At 45.8% G+C, this 22,544-nt stretch overlaps 1 protein-coding gene across 14 annotated transcripts in view; it reads right to left on the reverse strand.

Moving 5' to 3' along the window:
* TMEM241 (transmembrane protein 241) overlaps positions 1 to 22,544 on the reverse strand; it is a 108,566-nt gene that overhangs the window by 46,091 nt on the left and 39,931 nt on the right. For 8 of the 14 annotated variants that reach the window (XM_045527533.1, XM_045527535.1, XM_045527541.1 and 5 more), the window contains 8 exons: positions 20,727 to 20,752; positions 17,635 to 17,686; positions 16,104 to 16,152; positions 15,222 to 15,267; positions 14,738 to 14,866; positions 14,015 to 14,050; positions 9,911 to 9,945; positions 3,072 to 3,141 (listed from right to left, as the gene is read on the reverse strand). In XM_045527533.1, coding sequence (XP_045383489.1) covers positions 3,072 to 3,141; positions 9,911 to 9,945; positions 14,015 to 14,050; positions 14,738 to 14,866; positions 15,222 to 15,267; positions 16,104 to 16,152; positions 17,635 to 17,686; positions 20,727 to 20,752 — 443 coding nt within the window. Of the gene's footprint in view, positions 1 to 3,071; positions 3,142 to 3,950; positions 4,034 to 8,887; positions 9,696 to 9,910; positions 9,946 to 13,222; positions 13,266 to 14,014; positions 14,051 to 14,737; positions 14,867 to 15,221; positions 15,268 to 16,103; positions 16,153 to 17,634; positions 17,687 to 20,726; positions 20,753 to 22,544 lie in introns of those variants that run through there. The other 6 variants (XM_045527540.1, XM_045527543.1, XM_045527544.1 and 3 more) reach the window with 6 other exon arrangements.

The following is a 22,544-nucleotide window of genomic DNA, read 5'->3' on the forward strand; positions in this document are numbered from 1 at the left end:
CCAAAAGGCAAAGAGGCCCCTGTGGGCAAGCAACAGGCTCACCCAGTCAGACCAGGTGACCTGGATTTCTATTTGTAACTGTGCTCACTGACCCTCGTAGCCGTATCCAAATCCCTCCTCCCCCTTTTCTTGTCTTAGGTTCAGTGTTCTCAAAGTAGGAGCAAGCACAGCAGTCCTCATCTTATCTTACGGAGAACAGGGACTTTTTGTTGTTGTTGTTGTTGTTTGAGACAGAGTCTTGCCGTGGCGTCAGCCTAGCTCACAGCAACCTCAAACTCCTGGGCTCAAGCGATCCTACTGCCTCAGCCTTCGGAGTAGCTGGGACTACAGGCATGTGCCACCACACTCAGCTAATTTTTTCTATTTTTAGTAGAGATGGTGTCTCACTCTTGCTAGGGCTGGTCTTGAATTCCTGAGCCTAAGCTATCCTCCCACCTCTGCCTTCCAGAGTGCTAGGATTACAGGCGTGAGCCACTGCGCCTGGCCACAGAGACCAGAGACTTTTAAAAGAGAAAGGTTACCTAGCCCCAAAGTCTCACTTGATTAACAAGGAAACAGGCACAGGTACAATTAGAATCCAGGTCTCCATGGCTCTTCCTTACTAAGGAAATGTGTTCTTTTTCTTTTTTTCTGTCTTTTTCTTAGAGACAGGGTCTCATTCTGTCACCCAGGCTAGAGTGCAGGCAGTGGCACAATCATAGCTTACTGTAACCTTGAACTCCTGGTGCTCAAGCGATCCTCCTGCCTTAGCCTCCCAAGCAGCTGGGACTACAGGTGCGTGCCACCACACCCAGGCGATCTTTTTTTTTTTTTTGTAGAGACAGGGTCTTGCTACGTTGCCCAGCTTGGTCTCAAACTCCTGGCCTCAAGCGATCCTCATGCCTCAACCTCCCAAAGTACTGGGATTACGGGCACAAGCCATTGTGCCCAGTCTTGGAAATGTGTTCTTGGCCAGCTAGATAGATAGTGAGATGTCCCAGGCGCCTGTGGCCAGGAGGGTGGGTCTGAGAAGTGAGGCAGCCAGTGCACCGGCTCCTCTTGTGGCTCCCACCCCTGCACCCAAGGAAGTAACAACTTCTCAGGTGCCTGTCCAGTCTCCCAGACCTCCTTCCCCGCAGGTCTTTTCCTCTCCTCTCTACCTCCAGCCAAAGGAAGGGCATGATCCCATGTTACCTGTCCCCTTGGCATAGGGCCAAGAAAAGCTCAGTGCAGTCTGTGACCAACATGCTTGTGGAAACATCTAGAAGTCCTTCATATCGCTTGACTTGTATGTCTGTGAGTCATTTCTAAATTACTCACGGATCCCTCGTCTTCTTCCACTCTCAGCTCTTCCACCCCTTGCTACAGAGGCAGAGACTCCCTGGTCATGGGGTCTTCAGGTTGTAGCTACCAGTGTCCCCCCAGGTCTCCGTGACCCCTCCTTTGCTCCCCAGGACCCCCCAGTCTCATCTGTGGTCACAGAGGAGCCACTGAAATGACTAAAGAGCCTAAGCTCTGTAGCAAGGGGTGAAATGTATTAATAACAGAGAGTTAAATCAATTCAAATAGAGATTCCCAGATCTTTAAAATAAAAAAAAAAAAACATTTATCATGTTGTGTTATAAGAGAATTACAGATTAACAGGGGCAGAAGCAGAGCCCGGAGGTCACCCCACAAAGCCGGCATCAATGGGCTGAGAGCCGTGCTGCTCTGCTCCACATAACACGCGACAACCGCGCTCCCTCCCACCCTGCTCGCCGGTGCTGCCAAACAACCCGACTCAAAGGGAAACAAGTCCCAGGCACTGGGCAGCTCTGAGACTCATGCTGTGTAATTCCAGCTGACGGGCAGGGGAACAAAGCCCGATCAAACTGATAGGAACTGGGACAGCGAATTCTGTCAATGTCGCCCTGAAACTTTTCTGAGGATGATAAATAAATCATTCTCAGGCTCAAATGCAGAAACAAACTCTATAATATTGATTTTTTTTTTCTCCCTAGCACACATGAGGAGCATGACGTGGCCCCAGCAGGGACAGTGCCTAGCTGCACAGCAGCTGTGGAGCCCTGGGAAGAATCACCACTTCACAGGCGCTATTTTATGAATACATGCATGGGAACACATGGCCTGATTTTCACATGGCCACCGCTCATGATGTGTTGACACTGTATTTACCGTCAGCCCAAGGGATAATCATGATGGCCACCATTTACTGGGCCAGGCACAATGCTCAGGACTTTATATACTTCACTTAACATACATGACAGCCCTGTACTGGTATTATATTTCCATTTTACAGATGAGAACACTAAGGCTTGGGAGAACTTGGAGAATTTTCCCAAAGGCCACACAATTATTGGCAAGCAGCAACCCTGGGTTCACCCAGGCCTGGCCTCTCCACCACATGGGAACACCACACACGCTTTGAGAGTGTCTGCAGCGGCCTTTCCACGTCTCAGCACGACAAAGTCAAGCAGAGTGGCGATCGTGGCAGGAAAAGGGAGAGGGGTGGGTGTAAACTTCTCTGTGTTTACATGTATCCGCGTAATGGGCCTACATCCCTGAGTCCTTCCCAAGGCCAAATACCGATGGTCACTTTGTTGTCTAGACATCTCCTAGTCATTGGTTCCAAAACCTGTTTCTCAGGGCCTTAGAGTTTAGTGGAGGTTATTTTGGAAGTTTCCTTCAGGAGCAAGAAGAGCCCAAGGTGGAAGCTGAGAGGGTGGGATTCTGGACCCAAATCTTCCCTTGAACAGAATGAGTTTCATCAGTTTTATATCCTGAAGCTCCGCGTGAGATTTGCTTGTGGAGGGGGAAAAGGTGGGGGATCCTAGCTCTTCAGCAAGTTTGAGAACCGTGGTCCTCGCTGAGGCACTTCCGCAGGCCAGGGGTCCTCACGGGGCCCAGGCCGTCCCAAGCGCCCGAACGTGCTCAGCAACAGCCTGTTGGTGGCCGAGCTGTGTCCTCGCCTGCACCCACCCCCACTCTCTCCGGCCCCTCATTCAGGTCACTGGCGGTGACCGTGGACTTCACAGAGAGGAAGACACAGCTGACAGCAGAGAAAACACACAAACGAGTGAGTTCAAGATTACCTGGCACAGCAGCTGCCATGGAATCTGTAGAAATACAGGAACGGGAAGTCCAGGACGCTGAAGAGATCACCTGAGGGGCACAGAAATGCTGAAACGATGGCCCACATGGCCCCACACGGCCCTCTGCCCCCAGCTGCCCTGGGAACCTCAAGGCCAGGATCTGTAGCATGGGGGTCCTCTGTGCATTGAGTTGCCTCGCACCGAATTCACTCTGGCATTCCTAGGGATTCTGTTACTGGCATTGTCTTAGAATGATAATAGCAGTATAATAATAATGATCATTTAGTGAGAGCGTGCCTTGTGCGGGACCCTGTGCTAAAAGCTTTATGTACTCATCTCTTTCGGGCCTCGTAGCAACTCTGTGATGTTCTATTATCCCCATTTCAGCCAGAGCTCAGAGAAGTTAAGAGATGTGTCTAAGATTGCACAACTCTTAAACGACAGAGCCAGGCTGTGAACTCCAGTCAATCCAAACCCTAGGATCTGTCCTCTTCACCAGGCAGCCAGCCCTGCACAAGGGCACGTGCAGGAAAAAAAGAATCTTTTTAAAGAATCTTTTCTTCCTTTTTGCCTATGTCTAAAAAAAGGTCATGAATCCATGGCCCTGACATCTCTGTTCATTTTTGTGTTTAATTACTGCACCAGACTGACTTGTGCATACTCATTTTAGTTTGAGGTCCAAAGGGTACATTTATTTCTCGTGAAGTAAGCTCATTCTTTCAGTTCCACTTGGTGCAAGCGGAAGTCATCACACATATTGGCTGCTTCCATCTCTGGAATTTGAACTTGGTCACAAACAAGAAGTCAGGAGATTAAAACAGCAGAAAGTGTTCCAAAAATGTCCAGAGAAAAGGAATTAAGCATTTCCACAGCAGATACCTTAATCCTTCCAAATCTGGAGTTTCTGAGCCCCTGGAAAGCCTGGTCTTCCAGACCCCTGGGACTGGGCCAGTCTCTCATTCCTGGGAACGGAAAGGAGAGGGCTGATTTTCCCAAGCATTCGCAGTAGGTTAGGTACGCAGTGGGACACCCAGGCAGCACTCGCTTCACGCTACACCTAGTAACCAAGCGTTCTGGAAAAAAAGACACAATGGGTTTCTACACTTCCTCAGGGACCTGAATGATCTCAAATGATTCAACCAGCCACAGGGAAGGAAACGTTCTGAATTCTATTTCTCTGGAGGGTTGTTTTTTTATCATGACTGTAATTTTTTTGTTTGTTTGTTCCATTTGTACATATGCACGTGTGTGTTCAACTACAAGGAGAGGGTTTCTTGGCATCTGGTTTTCATGTAGCCCAATAAGAGGTTACGAGTTCTTGTTTTCTTTCTACTGTCTGATCAGGACCCATGTTGGTGGAAGGAATTCGTAAATGACTTCAGGCTCAGTCTTCTAGTGCATGAAGAGCACAGACATATTTGGCAGTCCCCTTCCCCACGCCAGTGACAGCCGAGGTAACCCTGGAGACCCCAGCCCTAGAGAGTGGCCAAAGCCCCCCGTTCGGGCAGGGGGAGGGGAGGACTTGTCCATGCGCAGGGAGAACTCGGTCTGTCTCTCTGGCAGCTGTTGGTTCCTGGCCCCTTCCCAATTTCCCTCTCAGTGTGAGAGAAAGTGCAGCTTGGGCAGTGTGACAATGAGGACTGGCAGAGGGAGAGCAATGAAACCGGGGATGCTGAGACTCCCTCTCAGCACCCGGCCCTCCATCCCAAATGCTACAGGGGGCGTGAAATAGACTTGCAGTGTTGGCGACTTTTATAGCCCAGCCAAGCTTTGGGGGGGGTCTAAAGAACAGAGCGATGGTCAGAGGAAGGCTGGGAGGGAGGGAAATAAAGAAAAAAAGGGGGTCCTAGGTAATTTACCAGTTAAATAATAACCCCCACTCAAATCCTGAAAACCGATTCCACAAATTACTGAGAGAGACATAAGAAAGTAAGGGAGCAGCTTCCCTGACCTTTGACCATTTCTAAAACCTTCACGTTTCTCATGTAGCATGCAGTTGACTTCACAGCTGTCTCTCCTCCTAGAACTATCAAATCCTGAGAGCTGGGACTCTATTCACTCATCCCTGTACCCACTGGGTGTCACCACCACACCCCACACACACGAGCACCGCTGAGCTGAGAAGATCTGAAAGACCCCCTCATTCTCTCCCTGGAGGGAATGTTCCAGTTTCCAGTTGGCTAAGCCATCCTCAATTTAAGTTGACCCCAAATGTTCCCCTTTGATGCCATCAATCTGCCTTCTCTTTTGCTAAGGTGGCACTCTCAAACAGAGGGGTGCACAGAACCCCTGAACGGCAAATGTTGGAGACTGTGCTATAATTACCCTCAGGGAAGGCTGCAGTGTGTGGTGGGCTGGCCCCGACCACACAAGAACTTGATCCAGGAGCCTAAAAAACGTGTAAAGATGCTCATAAGACAACACTCCTGCACCATCTAGTGCAGAGCTGCACAACTTAAGTGCAGATTAAGCGGCTAAAGCTTTGTAAACATGTTTTGTGGCAGCAACATGGCGGCTTATAAAATAAAGTCTGGGTTGAGCCCTCACTGTCATGTTCCACAGTTAAAATTCCACTGACTCCGAGTGAGGGAATGAATCCCATTTCTCTGAAGATAACAGAGCATGAAATTGCCACGGTGCAAAGTGTGGCACAGTACTGCCACATTCAAGACTAATTGATATTTGAACATGAAGAGAATTTCCTCTCACATTTTTGCCCTCAGAACTGGCAGGAAAATGGGAGGTCAGTTCCAAGGAGTAATTAGTGCTGTTTGTTTTATCTCACACATGAGCAACAGACACATCAGGTAACGGGGTTATTTCTGGGTCAGATTCCTGTGGGTCTCCCTGCTCCTCTGGTTCCCTGAAAGTCTCTCTCTCTCTCTCTCTCTCTCTCGAACACCACAGCTAAGCGGCCCCATCCAAACAGGAACTGCAAACTCTTAAGCATGGGGAAAATTTCTCTTCTCTACTACTGCTTCAAACAGTGTGAGGGGAAACGTGGTACTCAAGGAAGGCTCCAAGACTCTTGGAATCGTGAGGCTGATAGGCCAGAGGGAAGGTGGATTCCACCTGCCAAGAAGCAAACTCTGTGGCGAGGTCTGGCCTAGGGCATGAAGAACTGTCTCTCTAGCACCACACCCCAGCATACCCCAAAGGTGCATCTGCAAGGAAGCTCATCTTTCTGGTTGCCCGTGAGTGAGGAGGGAAGCTCAGTCAAAGCATCACACACCCACCAGAATAGTTAAAACAAGACAGACAACACTAAACGCTGGTGAGAGTGTGGAGCAACTGGAACTCTCCCACTGTGGGGTGGGAGTGTAAAATAGTATAAACCCTTTGGAAAACTGGCACTTTCTTGGAAGGTTAAATACACATATACTCTAAGACCCAGTAATCCTACTCCTAGGTATTTATCCAAGAGACATGAACATATAAGCCACAAACAACTGTGTATAAGAATGTTCATAGCAGCTTTTTGACTATTCACAATAGCCACAAACTAGGAAGAGCCCAGGTGAGCATCAACAGGTAAATGGATAAACAAACTGTGGTATGCTCATACAGTGGAACCGTACTCAACAGCAAAAAGGAACAAATCATGATATACACAACAACATGAATGAGTCTCTAAATGCTGTACTGTGTATAAGAGCCAGATGCAAAGACCACTGATTCTTCCATTTATATACAAGGCTCAAGAAGAGATAGAACTGACCTATGGTAACAGAAATCAGGTCAGTGGAGGGCTTTTCGGTGGGTGAGTGACTAAGGAGGGACAGGAGACTTTCTATAGTGACAGAAATGTTCAATATCTTGATAGGGGTGTGAGCCACACAGATGTGTACATTTGCCAAAATTGATCAAACTATATACATTTAACATATATCTATTTCATACATGTAAATTATATCTTAATTTAAAAATATTTTTAAAGTACTACCAAATAATTCAGATACAAGTAACAAAAGAAGGGGTAAGAAGAAACCAAAAAGAATGAAGCCCCCCTTTAAAATGTCAGAAAGTATTAACAGATCCTTCAAAACAGACTGATCTATGGAGGCTGATTGGCTGTGTCTTAACCGCGGCAGGTGGGGAGTCGGGAAGACAGCTCTCCGGGCCACAGTCATTCTAGATGGAGCGTGTAATAAGCAGCTGGGAAAGACACAGTGTTGTTCTAGCTTTAAAATGGTCTCGACTACCCAGGGGTCCAATGAGAAAGCTAACAAGGTGGCAGGAATTAGAGCCACCCAGTAAGAGTCGTCCCTTCCAGCAAGGGAGGCCACCTCTGCTGCTGACATGAGAGGCACAGCCAGGGTCAAAGCCCAGCAAAACCCTTCTCGTAAGCCTGACTTTCTGTACCTGACCCCTTCAATGCCACCACCTCAGCTGGCACAAAACCGTAACAAACCAAAGTCGCAGAAGGAGTCCTTCAGGATCAAGGTGCCAAGGCCCTCTCCGATGAATCCCACAGGCTCCGCCACACATGGGCCGCCCACCGCAGGCCGGTCCCCGGTCACTTACCACACCATGGGACTAAGGTCTGCAGAAGGAAGGGGAGCCGAGCATCTGATGTCCATTCTTTTTTTTTTTTTTTTAATTTAAAAGTTAAATTTTTCTTTAACTCGAAGGAAAATTAATCTTTGCAAGTATCCTCTTCTGGCATAATTATGCTCCAAAACAGATTCTCAAATCAGAGAGATTTCTTTTTTTCCCCCTACACATAATGTTTTCTTATTGAGATATAATTTGCATACTATAAAATTCACCCTTTTAAAATGTACACTTCAATGGTTTTTAGTACATTCCCAGATTGTGCAACCATCACCACTATCTAATTCCAGAACATTTTCATCACCTCATAAAGAAACTGAAGCCTATTTTAAATTACTCTTCTGCCCAGGCCATTCTAAAATCTTAGGCCGTGACTAGTTTTTGTGCCCAGAGAGTAACTAAGTGCCCAAAGTTATTCATTCTCGCATGACCTAAAAGTTTAGCAATAACTCAAGGTACAATGTTGGACTGTTGCTCAAAACGTACAAACTATTACCAGCAGATACCATGCTTGAAACTGGTGGCTAAAATGCCCCACAGACCAAGAGAAGCTCCAGAAAGGAATTTAGGAACATCAAACAAAAGTATTCACTTGCTTGGGACACCTTATAATAAAGTGTAGGATCACTGAACAAGTGGCATTTAAACAGAAAAACGTGGGAAGAGGGCCAGGGGACCTGAACTCCAGTCTCCCTCTGCTGCTCACCTACTCAGCATCATCTTGGTCGCATCACCGAACTCCTTGGGGCTTCAATTTCCTCATTTGTAAAATCTGGTGGCACCTGCGATAATCACTAGATGCCTTCTGGCTCTGATCGTCATGAATGTCAGAAATGAACAAGCACAGCCTAAGAGCCAAAGGGCCAAGTGATTTCTTTAGGTGAAAATTATTCACTCAAGCCCACTAGAAATAATTCAGGAAGTGAATGAATACATAAACCAAGGAGAACCTGTGAACATAACTTTGCAAAGGCCTTTGACAAAAGCATATTTCAAAAGGGGAGGGCACTCCGGAGGCTCTTCAATGTCTGCTAGGCTGCATGGAGGAACGACGGCAGCACGGCTTAAAGGCAGGCGCGCAGCAGTAGGGGTGAGCAGATGCTGTCCAGGGTTAACAGCATGGCTTTGTAGGACTCTTTACTTTACAAGGGGTGGACTTTTAACAAATGATGGCAGAAAGGGCATTTGACCCTCAGGGTTTTGAGATGTCACTGGGCCGCAGGAGTGGGCAGACAATAGGAGATGTGCTTCCATGTGGGCAAGTGGAGAGTAATGCATTTAGAGTAATTCAAATGATCCTTCTGAGACATGGGTTCAGATATGTTTTACACTATTTAGAAACATCACTCCTGAGTCACTATTGACAATTCCCTGAAGATACTCGCTCAGAGAGTCTGAAGCAGCTAAAAACACCAACAGAAAGCTGTCATGGCCTTGAGCACAGGATGAGAGCTAGAAGGGGCTTTAGAAAGGACTCAGTCCCCTTTCTTCATTTTATAGATGAGAAAACTGAGACCTTAAGCTATGCCTTATGCATAGCAAGTAGTCGGTAAACATTAGTTTTTTTAAAAAGCAGTCTTCTGGCCACTCAGTGAGGGAGCCCAGAGAAGTTCCAGTCCTTCTGAGTCAGTGTTCTTTCCACCACACTCCACTAAGCCACAAAGAGCATGACCAATAAAACGTGCATTTGCAGCCATGCCACACACAGATATTACTGTTTTATCTTTGGCATCAACTTCAAAATCTTTCAAAGTGAAAAACTACAGTGGAATAGAGTGCTGTGGGTTATTCATGAATCTGAAAAGCAACGACAGAGTAACCGAGGCAGCAACAGGGTGAAGATTAAGTTTTAGAAACTGACTTCTTTAATCTGGAATTATGAAAACTGGATGGCGACGTATTATAAAAATTTACAAAATGATATCAGCTGGAAATAGGGTGAATTTGAACTTTTTCACCAAATCCTTTGGCCGTGGAACTGAAGAGCAATTCCGGATGCTTGGAGAAGGAATTTTAGAGTAGGGCAAGACAAGCACATTTACTCAGCAGGTGACAGACTTGCCTCTGTATCTGAGATCATACCAGATGAAAACAGAAACAACATTCAAGAAGAGATAAGAATAAATTCCTTGGCAACAAATCCATAAGGGGTTAATAAAAGCAGTTTCAAATATGTGGGCCGTTCAACCGTGTTCTCTTACGAAACATCTCTCAGAGATAAGCCCGCTGGGTGGAATGAGCAACATAAAAGCAACAAACAAAGTTAACACTCGAGCAGCCTTTACCTGTGGGATGAGATGCCAACGCCAGGAGCACCACACTGAAAAAGACACAGCAAAGCAGTCAAGAAAGCACCCCCAAACCATAAATTCCCATCCATTTTACTTGGAAATAGTTAGATTTGCCTAAATGCAAACTATCTGACGGGTCTCATTCCGCCTAAATCCAACTCCTCAGAGAGAGTTGGAATCGCTCGAATTGTCTCATGTTTTGGCAAGAGGATTGCCTCTTGGGACAGACATGGGAGAAGCGAGAATCCATGTCCCACCTGAGGGTCCGCCATGTCACTTCTCTTGGCCCTCATTGACCCTATTATCATGCCCACCTAATCTACCAAGAGTATTTGTAAGCAAAAAAAGCAAACTCCAAAGTACAAATAGGTTGCAATCGAAAAGCTAGCTATTCAGTGTGAACTAAGTATATTTTCTGCCACAAAATTAACCGTGTAGAAGATAGTTACATTTCCAAGAGGCTACCCCACAAATTGATCCATGCCATCCACCATGTGGCTGAAAATGACCTGGACTGATTTCCCCTGGTGCCACACAGGGGAAAGGATAAAAGGAAGAATGAAGAGGAGCGTTCCTTTGATGTGAGCCACATTTGTCCTCAGCACCCTCACCTCTCCCATCATCCATCTGCTGCGCCTTCATCCTGCCCGAAGCCTACTGTCCTGGGCCCAATCCCCTACCCTCTGCACCCTCTTCTACCAAAACTCTGCGCCATCGAGGCAGCTGATCCAGCCAGAGGTTAGGAATAAAGTTCATTATCTAAGTATGGGAGGGAATTTTCCTTTTAAAGTGCTGGTGACCTACTCTGGTTCTACACCCCGGCTGCACATCAGAATAGCCCAGCATGCTGAGGGTAGGGCGCAGGCATCGGTTGTTTTACTCTGTTATGGCCCCAGTGCCTCTAAAGTGCTCCGGACTGGGAACCACCCAAGGGATCTCTAGCTGGTGCTGACCCACAGGCAGCGTGGAGGGTGCCCTGCCCTGCCTCTAGGGTTACATCCCTGCGCCACGTCTGTGTTTCTTGGGCTCTTCCTGTGCTCTTCCCCTAAAGCACAGGTTCTCTGCTGGCCCCAGAGCAGCAGCAGCGTGGGCAGAGGCTGGAGGACAGGAGATCTGGGGGAAAGGCAGTGGAGAAGAGCCACACGTGCAGCCACTCAGAGGCTGTGTGTGTGTGACCGGGCTTACGTGCAGCTGTAAACACACACACACTGCAAGCGAGATTGGAGTCTGTGTGATTAGTCCCTCGCACGGGCTCTGTGAGTCTTTGCTCGCCATGTCATCTTTCTTGGGAAAACACATAACCTGTACAGACTCCATTATTTTATCTCCCTAGATCCTCTTCTGGTTATAACTTCAGGAAAAGAAGTTATTGCTCCCATGGCAGGATATGAGGGACCTCTTTCCATCCCCAAATATCTCCCAGGGTCTGCCATGGTACCCCAAGTCCCACTGTCAGAATCACCCCAAAGGGTGACCTAAAATAAAATAATAGTGGGTAGAAATAAGAAGAAATAATTAAATGAAAGAGTTGGTTCTCTACTCCCTGTTTGAATTTTGCAAATACAGCGTTAAACCACTCCTAATTCCTACACTGTGACCTCCTCAGAGACAAGAACCATATTCTATTCATCTCTGGATCCCCAGCACCCAGCAGTGCCTACATACAGCAGGTGCTCAATATGTCTTCTGAATGCAGTTGATCACATCTAGGTGCATTTGTGGTGGGAACATGTGTGAAAAGAAATATAATCTGAAGCCCCCTATAGTTCTAAGATTGTAAATTACATGTAAACTCTAATGGGGAGACTATACTAATATAAAAGGCATTTCATATCAGACAAACAGCAGACTTTTTTAATCCAGTCACTCAATAAATATTTATTGAGTGCCTAATATATGTCAGGTACTTTTCTAATGTCTGAGAATACTTCAGTGAATATTATAAAACAAACAAAATAGGAAACATCTCTATTCTCACAGGAAATAAAATGAGAAAATATGAGGAAAATATAATCTCTACATGCTCCAGATTGTTCTACAGGTATATTTATTAAGGTAGGATCAAGCTGGAGGCCTGATATGCATTTCCAGTACATTGTTTCTGTTTGACTAAGTCATATCCTAAAGAGAATACCCACCTATTTCCCTTTGACAGAGACACACGAAATCACATCTGCAAAATAAGGAGGTGGCGTATGAACAGGTAACACTATGGTAATTTTCTATTTAATAGACCAGGAGAGACTAGTGTGTGCCTCATGTAAAAAAGAAATGGTGTTACCAGTACATCCATAATATTTACGCCACATACATTACCTAAATCCCCCAAGTGCAGATCAAAGCTATACCCATTTTTAGAAGTTCCACTTCATTTCAGCCCCATATCCAACCTTCTCCTTTATTCTTTCCTTCATCCTTCCCCCTACCCTGTGCCTTAGACCTATATTTATATTAGAAACACCAAAAGTCAGGGGCAGGGAGCAAACAGGAGTGTGTGCTAAAGGTAGAAAACCACTCAACTCCTTGCCTGTCTCAAAAAACTGAGAGCTCAAACCAATCCTTTGCCCTGGCAGGCAGGGCTCTGGGCTGGCCACACAAGGACAACCCATAAACCCGAGCAGACTGCAGGTTTCTGGATGCCGATCGCTCAGCGTCCAGTGCCAGGGGGAAATCGAATAGCGGCCTTCATTCTGATTCATACACTTCATCACATGCACTGAAAAGAAAGACCTGGAAGCAGAGTCGTGGCTTTAGCGGCTGTGCCAAAGCCTCAGCCAGGAAGCTGGGAGCATCAGGCCCACAGGCGATGAACACCCTCACACCCAGTGAAGGACCAGACTGGAGGAGAGGACAGAACTGGCTTGGGTCACAGAGGCTCATTTTCCCATGGTCCTTAGTCCTTTGCTGCTGATGTGGCCATCCCTTCTGTGCAGAAGAAGAACTGCCTGAAGTGGCCCAATGTCACAGAAACATCTGAAACCCCAAGAGCCTCCTGCGTTTCCAGAAAAGTCTCTTGAGAGACAGCTGGTGGGTCAGAGCAGGGTGGAACTAATGATTGTTTGCAGCTAAGTACAAAAGAGGCCCATAGCCATGCTTGGGGTGAATCTTGCTTTCAAAAAGACATTTTAATAAATACTAAGATATTTATGAGCTCTGCCTGCAAATGAAGAATACACTTCACGTTGAACGTTTTAAGCCAAGTAACTTCCTCCAGAAATCAGCGCAACCAAACGCTGAGGGACGCCTCCGACCTTGGTCCTCTTCACTGGATGTCACTGCGGTAGGGCTTTCAGCAGCAAAACTCACTTTGTCTCTCAATCAGGGGCCTGTCGTGCTCTGTCTGGGACAACTAAAACCCAAGAACAAGCCCCAGCTGTTCTATTTAACAGTTCCATTCTCTGCTTGGCAAGGGGCAAAGGTACAAACAGAAGTCCATTTACCATATTTAAAAGTTGTAAATCAGGCCTCACACTTGATCCTACCTTAACAAATAGCCCTTTAAAATAACCTGAGGTCTAGATTAAAACTGAAAACTCTTAGATTCCTTGGTGCTTCGTGTCAGCATGTGGCCTCTGGCTCCCAGCTGCCAATGTATTAATACTCCCTTCTCTTTCCACCCCAGGCTCCAACCTGCAGCCTGAGGGCCTCACACATGTGTGTGGACAACTGAGTTTGCAAGGCCGCCCTCATTCGACACCCCCTCCCACTAACAGCCTTCTTGGACACCCCTTGGGCCTGGGACTGAGTTGGAAAGACAGACCCAGGGAGGCCCTGGAACTGAGCTAGAGCCACCTGGAGAGGGGATTCTAAGGCACAGTCTGAAGGGAGGGTGTAGGCTCTGGGCCTTACAGATGCCATGCCCCAGGGGGAGGGCTGTGGCCCTCTGAAGTTCAAGGCCGGACAGAGGCCCCTCTTGCTTGGTCTAAGAGCAGAACAACTATTTGGTTTCCTCAATCCTGGTCATCTCACAAATTTAACTTGCCGTCCTAGCAGGCACATTGGCTCAGAATTCTTTAATCAAAATATTACTGAAAAATAAAAATCCATTAGCTGTACAAGAATATCCCTTGTTCTTTAAAAATATAAATTATATTTTACCTGAATATATAGTTTATGTACTGCTGCTCAATGTCACTAAAGAATGAGAGAGAGGAAAAAAAGATAAAACATGTTAAATAATAAAAATGTTGTAAATACATAAAATAGTCATTATCCTCTATTAATACATTCTACCCATCTATTTAAGTTACTGCTTTTGTAAATTGTCAACAAATAGGATGAAGAGTACTTTATATTAAAAACCAGTTCTTGGTTCATTGTTTAAAAAACATTTCCTAGTATAATACTATCACACACATTTTCACCCAGGGCCAATTGTTTATATACGTACACATGCCACTTTCAAAGCTGTGTCAACTATCTCAGGCCACTAGCCTGGCTTTTAGGGGTGCCATATTTAACAAATAAAAATATAGGGCACTCAAATAAATTTGCATTTCAGATAAAGAGTAATGTTTTAGCATCAGTACTGTATGTTCCAAGTATTGCATAGGACATACTTAAACTAAAAACGTGATTCAATGCTTATCTGAAAAATGTAAAGGGACACCCTGTATTTCAACTGGCAAATCCACTGGCTTCTTGCTGCAAAACCACTTTATTAGAAGAACAGAAGGTGTTCTGGGGAGTGAAAGCCCCACGTTCTCAGGGCGGTGACCTTCTCTCGGGAGTCATTACCTTCAGACCTTTTCTCTCTAGGCCTTCAGCAACCCCCCACAACCCAGAGGCCCGCCAGTCAGCCTAGGGATCCTGAATTCTCACCCTCTTTCAGTTCCATTCACCAAGGCTGTTCCATTGACTGCCAGCAACAAAGCCCTCATTTTGCCCAAGAGCAGAGCTAGTAACTGGGGAAGACTTCTGCGTCCAGACTGAGTTAACTCAGGAAGGGGCCTGCCGGGGAAACAAGAAAAAAGCCTTGTCCCTCTGAGCTGGGCATAGACAATGGGGGCCCAAAGCGGCCGGTCACATACATCTCCGTAAAATGCCATCTAAGTGGCTGCCCCTGAAGGAAGGAGAGTGAGACTCCACGGCTCTGCACACATTGCTAAAAGCTGACACGTGTCAGCTGTTGGTGGACCCAGCCTGGGGTGGCCCAAACAGCAAGAGGAAAGAGGTCTTCGAGGGCTGAGTCCACTGCCCTCACCGCAACCCAGACCCGTGGACCCGTGGAAGAATCTCACTGACACCATGGGTCTCACCCTTTTCCTTTACCCAAACGACAACTCACCAAACATTAAGAGTTTACCTTAATGCGCTGGGTTTCTGGGATTTCTGTAGTATTTTATAAGCCCCTGAAAATGAACCAACATGTGTCACTGGTACACGGCATTCTGCTTAAGGAGCTGCCTGCACTTCCAGGGAAGCACAAAATCTGCCTGGAGAAGGGCCCCAGAGGTGCCTCAGCTGGGCCCCTTTTCCCTGCGAGGGTCCCACACAGCTGACAGGAGGAGACCAACAAGATTTGGAGTGTTTCAAGGATGCAAACTGGATAATTCTCTGTGACAATGTAGTTCAGTCCTTCCAGTGGCCCACAGAGAGTCCCGGGCAAGGAAAGTGTCGTGATTAACAGAAGGACCCAATTCACAGGAAGGTTTTACTTCCGTTACGTGATGCATGCGAGAAAGAGAAGCACCTCTGGATTTCTGAACATTTCTGAACGGTGTTAATAAAGTCAGGGCACTGTTTTTCCCCCCACGACTACAAAATACAAACACTTAATGTATGATTTGAAATAAAATCAGATAGTCCTATTTCACTAACTTAAATTTTTTGGGGTATACTACTGAAAAGAAAATGTTTTTGACATGAACTTCCAGTTATCCTCCCACCATTTTCAGGGAAGACCAGCCAGTGTTTCACAAGCGGACTTCGGCCAGCAGAACCCGGGCCACGGTGAGTTAGTTAATGTTCATCAAGAAAAAAAGGAAATTATATTGGAAATGGAAACAGTTGAAGAAAACTCCAAAATAGAAAAACCAACCCAGAAAATGCCCATTTAATTTTAACCTTAATACCTTGGATTTAATTTTCCTATTGTCCAGGGACACTAAAAAGTGGATATATTAAATATAATAAGGTCTAAATCATAAATCTCAATTATTTAAGCAAGTATTCTTTTAAAACTTACCTACACAGAGTAAGTGAATTATAGCCCAAAAATATCCATCCGGATCAAACTGTAACACAGGAATAAAAACAGAAAAAAATGGCTCTAAGTATGAACAGGATCCAGTGTGGCAATCAGAAACCCTAGTCCTCAGTGCACAGTGCCAAGCAAGGTCCCCAAATGGGGCCCTTGGGGCCTTAAGTCAGTTCCTCAGTCCTTCCTCATTTCTCATGCACCTGCCTACAACATCTTCCCAACAGGACTCTCTGTCTCCATCACCCCGTTCTCCATGCTGCCATGGCACTGCACTCAAATCCAGGCTCTTGACACCCAAGCCCCCCAACCCATCCAGGTGCATCCACAGCCCCCCACCCTCCAAAACACAGATGACTTGCATTTCCCAAGCATGAATGCTTCCCCCTTCAACTCAACCCAGGGACACCCTCTGATTCTACCCTCCCTTATTATTCTCCATAGGGCTTAATAGATGGCAGATTCCAGGAGGGCAGGAAGTGGAACGGGGCAGACACATAGCAGGTGCTCAGTGAAGTTGGATCACAGAACACTCATGACCTCTGGGATGCTGCCCTCGCCTGCTGCTTCTCCTGGCTAACAACTCCTCAATCTAGCAGATTTCGGCCCAGTACACAGGGTTTGGCTGGAGCCTCAGAGAGCTCTGAGTTAAATTCTAAAATCCACACTTATTTGCTAGCTGGTGACCTTTGGCCCTCCTTATTCTTTAGCTATGAAACGGAGATAATAATAGTTCCTATCCTTAAAGAAATGTGGTGAGATTTTAAATAAAATAAGGCACATAAAGCCCTGGCACAGAGCCTGGGACACAGCAGGCTCCCTGTCATTGTCGGCTGTGGCTCCTTCCTGAGTCCCCAAGTCTTCCTAGGTGCTTCCCAGCCCCCCGGACCTGGCCCTGGCCTCCCTGTTATAATCATCTATTTACTCATCTGTTTCCCTCCCCTCTGCTCTGAATAGGCTTCAACTTCTGCCTGGGGAAAGACCGACTTTCTTTGTGTCCCCAGAGTCTGGCTCAGTGCCTGACACTTGGTGGGGACCTAATAATGCTGAAGGAGAAAAGAAGGGAGGGAAAAGAAAGAAAGGAAACCCAGAAGTGAGGGGACTCCTGGGGTGGGGGCGGGTCTGCAGTGCCTCCAGAGAAAAGGCAACTTGGGCACAGTACGATCAAATGAAAATCACTCGGCAGAAGACGAGGCCCTTGGGCTAAGAGGAAAAATCAACTTTGCCTCAATGCCTGAGGCTGGGGCAGCTTGGGTGTTGGCCTGCAAGTCCACCAGGCACGTACGGAGGACAGACTGCACGCACCGCAGCACCCCGGGGCCAGAGCTGTGTGGGCCACAGCCTGGGGGAGAGGTGTTGGCCAGGCCCAAAGCTACCCAGCCTGAAAGCTTTTAAAATGCTATTGCATAGGCCAGGTTGTCCTGATTCCAAAAGGAAGGACAAGGAAATTCTGGTCATATACACAGGCTTCAGAGAGTACAAGAGACTTTGAAGGCAAAACGAGTTCACCTGCACTTACCTGGGAGTCGTTGAAGGGAAGGCACCCCGCCGCGGCCAGGAGGAAGAGGGCACTGTGGAGAGGGAGATAAAACGCTGTAGCTTCACCTCCCGACATCAAAGCGTTTCCCAGACAGTGCGAAGGTTGAAAGGCATCCACTGGAGTGTGGATGAGGCAGAGATCCTGTGCGACCAACCCAGTTCCCCGTCCATCCTCTGGGAAACCGACTACCTTTGTAGTTTTCTATTATGTGCTCTGCTGACAACCAGACATTCCCTCCTCCGGGCCTCAGCGAGCCATTCCCAGAGAAAGGCGTTTGCAGGACATCTGCAGAACCACAGCTGGCTCACTTGAGAAAAACCGTGTGCCTGTGAAACATCTAATAAAAGGAGTTTTTTTTTTCAACTACACATCCCAAAAAATAGACAAGTGGAAAATTGGGCAATCAGACCACAATTACCCCAGTTACAAAAATGAAAACACCACGGAAAGCACATGAAAGCCTTTGTACGCCACCAGGACCAAGTGGTCAAAGTTATTATCTCCAGTAATAGGACAGGTCTGACCAGGTGCCTCTTGACAGTACACACTCAGCAGGAGGCAAGGTCACTCCGGTGGTATTCCTGCCAAACACGGGGAACCTAGACTGAACCCTGGGGGAACACTGAGACAAACCCAAATTTAGGGACAGTCCACAAAACGACTGGCCTGTATTCTTCAAAATTGTGAAGGCAATGAAAGGCTGAGGAACTGTCCAGATTAAAGGATATAAAAGAGACACAACATCTTTGAGGGGAAACTTGCTATAAAAGACAATAGTAGGATAACTGGCAAAATTTGAACATGGACTCAATATTAGATAATAGTATCACATCATATGTAAATTTCCTAAATTTAATCATTGCACTTTGATTGTATGAGGGATTTTTTTTTTTTTTTTTTTGAGACAGAATCTTGCTCTGTTCCCCTGGCTAGAGTGCCGTGGCATCAGCCTTGCTCACAGCAACCTCAAACTCCCAGGCTCAAGCAATCCTCCTGCCTCAGCCTCCCGAGTAGCTGGGACTACAGGAGTGTGCCACCATGCCCGGCTAATTTTTTCTATTTGTAGTAGAGACATGCTCTTACCCTTGCTCAGGCTGGTCTCAAACTCCTGACCTCAAGCGATCCTCTGTCTCGGTCTCCCAGAGTGCTAGGATTATCGGCATGAGCCACCATACCAGGCCTATTCTGTCTACTTTTATATAAGTTTAGAAATTTCCACATAAAACTTTTTAAATTCTTGCACAAAAAAGTAACAATGCCAATCACAGATATTTTCAGGAAGCTATCTTCATTCATTAGAAAGTCGATTTGGAGCTGGTTATCACTGGGTTTAGCATATCTCTTTTGGGTTTCATATGCCAAAAAATCTTGCCTCTAGCATTCCCCAATCATCCTCTTGTAGTAAAAGAAGGCACCAGAAAGCACAAAACCCAAACCATCACTTAGTCGCTCTCCTATTTCCATTTTATAGATGCAACACCATATATAGCACTGGGCCCCATCTCTACTGAACATTCCATCAGGCAGCAAACAGCAAAGGATCAAAGGCGTGAAAGCACTGAATACAGCGTTTTTACTTTTAGGGGACTTTGTCATATGCCATCTCATATCAATATATATTCCATATATAAACTATGTGCTTCATATATATATATATATATATATATATATATATACACACACACATATATATATGCACACACATACATATAGCAACCTAATATTTATAATCTTACTGCACTGAGAACAGGGATGCTATGCAACTCTGACAGTCCTCACTGCCGTAACCACACATAGGTGTCTACTGTACCTGACAGCCCAGCAGGGCCAGCTAGGCCACAGGCAGGAGGACTGGCACAGAGAAACCCTTGGAGCTGGGGCCCCACAGCCTTGGGAAGGTCAGTACAACAGCCTGAGGCTCAGGACACTTCTCCAACCCAGCGCACCACACTCCTGTAGCCTTGCCTTACAACGCGCACACACATGACCTGGAGAAGAACCCAAGGCAAAGAGTGGGGTAAGCGGAGGGGAGAGTGTCAGGAGGGCTTCTTGGGACTGTGCAGGAACAGGCAGGTTTTAGGTGGGAGGAGGGGAGAATCCCAATGGATTTGGCATCTACCTACCTATAGTGAAACGCTTTGCAGAATATAAAAGCTTCCCCATCCACAGGGAATGAGCACCAGAGATACCCTCAAACAGACAACCGCAGGGGCAGGGACTGGGGGAGACAGAGGACACCCACGGGTGGGACAGCTGCCTAGCTTCCCACCACACCGGGCCTTGAGCAATACCTAATTATATTAGGTATTAGTGGGTTTTAATGTCTGAACACCTGCTAATCTCTTTTTAAACAAGAAAATGAGTCCCGAAGTTTTGTTTTTTGTTTCTCTTTCAAGTGGCAGCCTATAACAAAGGCAAAAAGGAAGAGGGGGAGGGATTGGAAGAAAGCCCAGAAGTATCTGAAACAAAAGTCCTAAATCCATCTATCAAAGCATCTCTGTCGGTTTTCAATGAATACAGCATTTTCACGTCTAGGAGCTTCTCAGCTACTGCGGGAAGCAGTCAGAGAACAAGGCACCCGGGTTAGAATTAGAATGCCGGAGGCAGAGGTACCTGCCCAAGAGGACAGCCTGGTTCATGGTCCAGCTGAGGAGACTGAGGCACAGAGGCTGAGGAAACCTGCCCATGACCCAGGACTCACAGGCTAGTGTTTTTGCCACCATGGAAAAATCTTAAAGATCCAATAAACTGCAAACGTTATTTTTAAAATTTCAAGTCATTTCCATGTTTTTCATTTTTGTTCTCCATCAGTATTGCACAATTATTAGTGACGTTTTGGGCACCAACAACCGAAATCTAGCGTGGGTTGGTTTTGTTTTTCCCTTAAAAATAAAATATTTCAGAAAAAGAGAGAGACAAAGGAAATTTTAGAATAAGACACAAATTAGGGATATAGGCATGTTTATAATAAATTCCTGTCAGCTCCCAGAGTTTAAATCTTCAACAGTTTATTATTCAAGTAAAAATTAGATTAAATCTTATATTTCAGAGGTTTTTTTATTTTAACTTACCTACAGATCTTTGCAGGAGATGTTTTCTGTATGAAAATAAAGAGACCTATAATTAGACTTTCAAAACTCTTTTTTTTTTCCCCTTGAAAGAAAACATTTAGATCAAGAAGCAAATAAATCATGAGTAAGTTTATTAGGGGGCTTAACAGCTAGCTGCACTTCAGTATTAAATGAAGCTTTTTCTGCTTGAACCAAATGAAGGATGACTCAGAGTTCCAGAGTTGAGTCACTTGGGCAAAGCACTTTCACCATTAGAATGATGTTTACCCGTGAAAAACAAAACGACATCACGGCCAAGCCTTCAAAAATCTTACGCACCAAGAAAAGGAGAGAGAGAAAAATCAATGTAACCTGTATTTAAAAAGCAATTAAGCTCTTGTTCAACTTCTATTCTAGTTCTGTCTCTTTAAATATTCCTTTCATTAATCCAGCTCTGTCTCTAAGAAATCCTATAAATTATCTGGTATGACATGAAAATTAAGAAATAGGAAAAAGGAGAAGGGACATTTCACTCCACCCTAAGCAGAAGGAAAAAAAAGGGCAGACTGAGGGAATACAAAATTGGCATTTAAAGCTCCCTGAAATGATGAAATTTTATTATAGTTTGGACTCCTTTTAATTAGTTTAAGGAAATCAGTCCTTTGTATTGAGGACTAATGTGTACCTGTTAACACACATTAATCCTGAACATAGCAAAAGGATTATTTTGCTAGTTGGGGACAAACTACAATTTTGACACCAGTTCAGGTAAAGTACAAACACATTGTTGAGAAGTGAAGGGCTGACGAGAGAAACATGTGGCTTGCTACGAAGGCTGTCTTAAGTTTTCCTGTGTTACTAAATAACTAAGTTTTTACTGTTTTAATAAACAGATCCTGTTTGTGTGCAAAGCTGTGGCTTGCATCTTTCAAGTCTTTCATCTCTGAGCTTTGTCCAGCCCTGCCTCTGGAGGCCACGTGTGACTGCACTGCCACCTGGTGAGAAGTTAGCCATTAAGTACAGAAAGGATGAGAGCAAAGGTGATACCTGCATAACTGCCCCCATGATCGTAAAATGTGTTATTAAAGGATTCTGGGCTAAATATAACCAAACTCTCAACAGTCTGGTGGAGAAGTAGAAACAGAGAGAAAAGAAACCAAAAGGATGTTCCAACTCTCCCATGAATAACATGTTCACCCAGTAACTGTTCCAGGATTTACGTTGCAGGGCAACAAATCAATCCAGTGCCTGAAAGAGTTCACCCTTTCCACGGAGGAGATGCTCTTTTTATTTATTTTTATTTTTTTTATTTTTTTTGAGACAAAGTCTCACTCTGTTGCCCGGGCTAGAGTGCCGTGGTGTCAGCCTACCTCACAGCAACCTCAAACTCCAAGCAATCCTCCTGCCTCAGCCTCCCGAGTAGCTGGGACTACAGGCATGCGCCACCATGCCCGGCTAATTTTTTCTATATATAGTTTTAGTTGTCCAGATAATTTCTTTCTATTTTTAGTAGAGACGGGGTCTTGCTCTTGCTCAGGCTGGTCTTGAACTCCTGAGCTCAAGGGATCCTCCCGTCTCGGCCTCCTGGAGTGCTAGGATTACAGGCGAGACTCTTTTTTTCTTTTAAACTCCTTCTGACTAAAAGAGCTCAGAACCTGAGATTCCGGGAGTGAAAACAAGCAACGTGTTCATGACTTAGCTCCACTCCCCCAGGGCTCTGAAAACTACTGAGGAGACGATGTCGGGACATTCACCTTTCCAGGCCCCTTAGTCCAAAAATAACCCAGTAATAAGTCCTGATGATATCTCACGGTTCTGAATGGGTCAGTCACAGGGCCA

This window comes from Lemur catta, chromosome 16 (assembly GCF_020740605.2).
Source record: "Lemur catta isolate mLemCat1 chromosome 16, mLemCat1.pri, whole genome shotgun sequence".
In the NCBI taxonomy this organism is placed as follows: domain Eukaryota; kingdom Metazoa; phylum Chordata; class Mammalia; order Primates; family Lemuridae; genus Lemur; species Lemur catta.